The sequence below is a fragment of the Anser anser genome (genome assembly GCF_964211835.1).
Source record: "Anser anser genome assembly, chromosome: 12".
Classification (NCBI taxonomy): domain Eukaryota; kingdom Metazoa; phylum Chordata; class Aves; order Anseriformes; family Anatidae; genus Anser; species Anser anser.
In genome coordinates, this window is record NC_139733.1 from 1709720 (window position 1) to 1715152 (window position 5433).

The window sequence follows — 5433 nt, forward strand, 5'->3', positions numbered from 1 at the left end:
ATGTTATCAAATAAGTGATGGCACATGACTTAAACCGATCACAAAAACAACTGCATTTCAAAAGAACACAGTTGTTTAAAATTAGTCTGTGCTATTTTGGTTACTGCTTCTGTTGCAGAGATCTTCTGGTTTTCTGCTTACAAGTCTATTAGCTGTAACAATAACACATTTTTTTTTAAAAAAAAAAAAGCACCTTCTTTGAAGTGTTGAAATGCTTATGGAACGGATACATACTGAAACACTTGTATGTATTTAGATATCTGAAATATCTGTGTTAAATTTTGGTTTAAAGCTAACAAAACCAGTTTTGAATGTGGATGGTGAATAAAGTGACCGTTGCAGAAATGATCTCTGAGGTTTGGGTTTGGGAGGCTTTCAGCACTCCTTACAGCATAACTGATTCTGTGGATCAATAATTATAATAAAACTTATGTTCTACCCTTTTAAGCAAAAATAAATAAAAAAAATCAATTGGGAGATCAGATTTACAGCTTGCAATTTGCAGTTTAACTCCACAAGGTAGTATGTGGCTAAAATACGCATTTTGAAAGTCTGGAGATTATAACCCAGTAGTGAAATAAAACGTCTGAATAATTTGTCACCCTGCTCAATTTTCTAATTTGTGTGTGTTTTGTAATTAAGGCAGCTACTGTTGTGTTTAATTAGATGTTATCTCTGGGAAAATTATTTGGGTTCTGGCTTTCCAAGCGAACTTTGATGTTGTACAGTCTTAGGAGCAATTACATTTTCTGTGCTTCTGCACATCAGAGTCACGCTACATTCTGGATTTAAGGTGATTGGGGGGCGGCACAACAGTAATACTTTCTTGAAACTGCATTTTGAAGGTTTTACTATATCAGTTCTGTATCACTTTAAAACATAAGATGATGATGATTAACTCTTCCTATATAGGTCTGAAATCACCAGAAGAACCACTGGTGTTTTTACCACCAAAGGATGCCTTCCCTAATGACCCCCGGGTAATAAATAGGCAGAGAAGTTCTGATTATCAGTTTCCATACTCTCCATTTTCAGACACACAAAAGGGGACAGCAGAAGATGGACTTTATACAAGACAAGTGGAGAAACTTGAAGATCAGTGTGGGCTAGCAGATCAACCTTTTACAACTAAGCATTCCATAAGTGCAATAATAGAGACTACACTAGTAGAAGAATATAATCTTTTTGCAAAAAAGATTCAGGAAATTTTGCAGCAAAAGAATATCACTTATGTTAGTGGTATGTCCACACCAGTCTTCTCAGCCCGAGAGAGGATAATGAGACTTTCTGAATACATTTGTTTACAGGCATCAGAGATTTCTGTGCAAGAATATATAGAGACACTGAGTGAAAAACTGCATAGTGTTATTTTGTCCTCTTCAAACACTAGGCATACTCCACCAATTTATTGTAGTCCTGAATCAGCAGAAATAGTTCGTAACGCTGCACTGAATCCTTCACCCGAGGTGTTACCTGCTTGCAGGGACTCTAAGCCAGCATTGCTATCAGAGCCATTGTGTAATAATGTAATGGAAGATGTTGAATCTAAGGAGAAGCATTCAGCAAGCTTGCCCTTAGTGAAGGAGGAAATAGATCATGTGAATGCTAAAACAGAAGATATACTGACATCTGATCAGACATCTTCCAGTGGTGATCTGATGGGGCAGCCAGAAAAGACACAGAAATCCCCAGAGAGCTTAAATATTTCAAGCCAACCAGCTCTTTCTGATTTTATAAGCCAATTAAAACCTGAAGTATTTAACAGTTTGGTCAAAATTATTAAAGATGTACAGAAAAACACGGTGAAATTTTATATTCATGAAGAGGAAGAAAGCATTCTCTGCAAAGAAATCAAGGTAAATATGTTTCATTTCAACCTCTCTTTCATGGTAAAATAGATTGTTGTGCCTTTCAAACCAGAATGTATACAAACAGGACTTGCAAACATAAGGGAGGCTAAAACTTCCTTCAAAAAAGTTTGAATTGGGACAGTGAATGGTGAAAACAGGCTGTCCTGCCACATTTCTTGTTTGAGGTTGTCTTACATTTAGCTTTTACAGAAGTCTCTTAGTTGGAAAGCAAAACTGGCTGTAGTTTGGGTCCTTCTGAAGGTACTGCCAGAGGGGTTAGGCTTATGGAAGGTTTTCTGGGAAAAAGATAACAAGGGCAAACGTGTGATGGCATTTTAGCAAGTACACATGAAAAGTTTGTGTGGTGGTGTGTTCTTTTTTGTTTGAGGTTGTCCTATTTTTTTTTCCCTCTGTTTAATAGTACAGGTAAGTTTAGAGACTGCTGTCCTTCTGTATTTACATGTGTAAGATGAAATTTGAAAGTGAAATAATAAAGCTTCTGTTTTCTTGAGAAGTTGTGCAGTTAATAGACTGCCACTTGTCCATTTATGTGCTATTCTGTAAGAATGACTGAGTTGCTAAAATAACCTATTTCTGTGTTGCTACATCCTTCTGGTTAATGTATTGGAAAGATTAAAAAAAAAAAAAAAAAAGGCAGTTCCACCCTCTGAGATTCATTTGAATGGAAAACTTACTTAAATGTGGTCATGTTCTGGGGATTGTTTTGGCCTAACTACCTTTTTGCTTTTTCTTTACCATCTTTTCTTTCTGTGGTGTTAGGAATATCTTACAAAGTTAGGTAATACAGAGTGCCATCCAGAACAGTTCCTTAAAAGAAGAGCTGATTTAGATAAACTGTTGATAATTATTCAAAATGAAGACATCGCCAACCTCATCCATAAGGTACTTCACATAAGTAAATGCATACTACAGAAATGTACTGTTAAAGCATAGTGAGAAGAGCTCATTTCAATTAAGGCTACTCTCATAACATTTAAATGACGACCTGGGTTTAGGTGCCTTCTGAAGAAATAAGAATGGCTGTGGTAATACCTAGGGTTCTTGCATCATACACCTCTAATAACTTCTACCTGCACGTACTTGCTAATGTATACTTAGTAGTTGTAAAGCTCTGCTGAGGCCTGAGTAAGTTCTGCTTTTAGTTCTGTGATGCTCTAACAGCAAGCAAAGGCAGCTGTCAGATTGCCTTAGGTGTTCCTGACAGCTATGGCTTATGAGCCTGTAGTGGACAGAAAATAAAATCATTCTAAGTACTCAGCTTCCACTGTCTCACTCCTATAAAGCACCTCCCAAAGCAAGAGGAAAAAAGTAGTTGTTTTACATTGTGTTTTCAAGTTTGATTTTCGGTATTAATAGGTAGGTGAGAGAAGTTCTTTAGCTCCTTTTTTAACTGTGATCTTTTAAGTTTTATTTTCCCTCATATACATCTCTGATTTTTAAACAGATACCTGGCTTAGTAACTTTGAAGAGGCTTTCTTGTGTCAGCTTTGCGGGTGTCGATAGTTTGGATGATGTGAAAAATCACACTTACAATGAACTCTTTGTGTCTGGTGGTTTTGTTGTGTCAGATGAATCTGTCCTTAATCCAGAGGGCATCACAATAGGTAAGTGTGATGCTTTCTGAAGCTTTAAAACAGTCAAAAAAGCCTAATGTTTTAGGGTAAAAGATAAGTGCCATATTCAAGAGCAGTGACCAATCAAGTCTCCTAATTTACAGAGATGATATTGTGAGGGGTTTTTTTTGTTTGTTTGTTTTTTGGAGAACTTCAGCTAATTCAGTCTCTCACATCACTGGCCTGTCTGGAGAACGTGAACATGGATATCTTGTCTTTAAATTTGTCTTACATTGTGTAGTTATGTGTACAGAAACTTTTATTCCTTACTTCTCAATCCACAAAAAATGTAGTAAAAAATACTTGAAAAAATACGTTCTTTCAATTTTGCTCTATTTGAAATTGAATAGTTATCTAAGTTACCAGTTCTCAGAGATATTTTAGCAAGGCAGATCATGCTGACTGAATACCACTGTTAGGTATCTGTTTGTTTTATCTATTCCATTGTTTACCTTTACTTTAAAAAACAAAACAACACAAAACCCCCTCAGTTTTGGAGTATCATTGTTGGTTAATCTGTTAGGAACTAAACCTAAAGTACTAGCTAGGGTAAAGTTGCTTAAGTACTTTGAAGATTGGGAAAAAAAAAAAAAAAAACACTTCTATGTATATATTGAAGCAGTGTTTATAGTTTGCATACCATAAAATTTAACTTCTGTTCAATATCTCCAAAACAGATAAATTAAAACAATTCTTAAAATTTTTGGAGGATCTCAATACACCAGATGGGAAATGGCAGTGGAAAGTCCACTGCAAAATACAAAAAAAACTTAAAGAGCTGGGGAGGTAAGCAGTCATCATTTATATACCAGTTGTTAACATGATTCAGCTTTAAATTATGTTCTCAAAAACCCAATTAAGTACAACTTAGTGTTATGTTCATTTTTTGACTTAATATTTAGACTGACCTTAAATGTCTAATAGTGTTTTTTTTTCCCATCACAGGCTGAATACTAATGCCTTGAGTCTGCTGACCCTGCTGAATACCTACCAGAAGAAGCACTTGGTTGAAATTCTGTCCTACCACCATTGTGATTCTCAAACTCGAAATGCACCAGAATTAGACTGTCTTATCAGGCTTCAGGCTCAAAACATACAACAGAGGCATGTTGTCTTCTTAACAGGTAAAACCAAAATATAAGATTACCTCTCTTCCTCTTTTGATAACAGGTGCTGTATCTTAATACAAAATCTCCTTTTATGTATTTAGAAAAGAATCTCAAAATGCTTTCAAATTATGCTGAAAATGGAATAGTGGTTGCTACTGTTGATGACTTTATGCAAAATTTTAAAAGTCTTGTTGGGTATCACAACTCTGTTACTGAAGAAAACAGCCTGCCTTCCTCTGATGCTCAGAAAAGACAATCAGGTAATATATTACACATATTTATAGTTTTTTTTTTTTCCAGCTAATTAGACGTGTGGGGTGGAGGTTCTTGAAATAGTGTGTCTTTACTCTTCATGTAAGTGAATGCTACAGATGGCAAGGAAAACCCAACTCTCAAGCTACTTTATTTTAAGTGATGGGGAAAAAGCAGCTGGGATGGAGCACCAAGAAGATGTTAAATACAGAATTATAGGCTGACATGGTATCCAAGAAAGCAGATGTATGCTAAAAAGGTATAACCGTCTGTTTCCAGGAAAAGTATAAACGTAACAATAGCTTTTAGAAATTGTAAACAAAGGATTAAGATGTCAGTAATTGTACTCCTTTAATTGTCTGATTAAATACTGACCTACTGTATAACTTTAGATGCTGTTTTGACATTAACCCCTTTGGAGCTGGGAGTTGGGATTTCCCAACACTAGACATGAACACAATGCGCAGAAGCTTTTAGCATCGGAGTAACTGGACATTCACACAGAGGGTTAAGTGTGTATGTTGAGTAAGTGAACAAGAGTGGCAGAAGACCAAGACTTAAGTGATAATGGACTTACAGACCTGAAGC

The 5433-nt window shown here is 35.9% G+C and overlaps 1 protein-coding gene across 5 annotated transcripts in view; it reads left to right on the forward strand.

The window, feature by feature from the left end:
* The window catches only part of TASOR (transcription activation suppressor), a 30688-nt gene that overhangs the window by 24404 nt on the left and 851 nt on the right, over positions 1-5433 (forward strand). For 3 of the 5 annotated variants that reach the window (XM_083795666.1, XM_083795667.1, XM_083795669.1), the window contains exons 17-22: positions 913-1856; positions 2631-2753; positions 3316-3475; positions 4162-4270; positions 4430-4608; positions 4695-4853. In XM_083795666.1, the coding sequence (XP_083651792.1) occupies positions 913-1856; positions 2631-2753; positions 3316-3475; positions 4162-4270; positions 4430-4608; positions 4695-4853 (1674 nt within the window). Of the gene's footprint in view, positions 1-912; positions 1857-2630; positions 2754-3315; positions 3476-4161; positions 4271-4429; positions 4609-4694; positions 4854-5237; positions 5376-5433 lie in introns of those variants that run through there. The other 2 variants (XM_083795670.1, XM_083795668.1) reach the window with 2 other exon arrangements.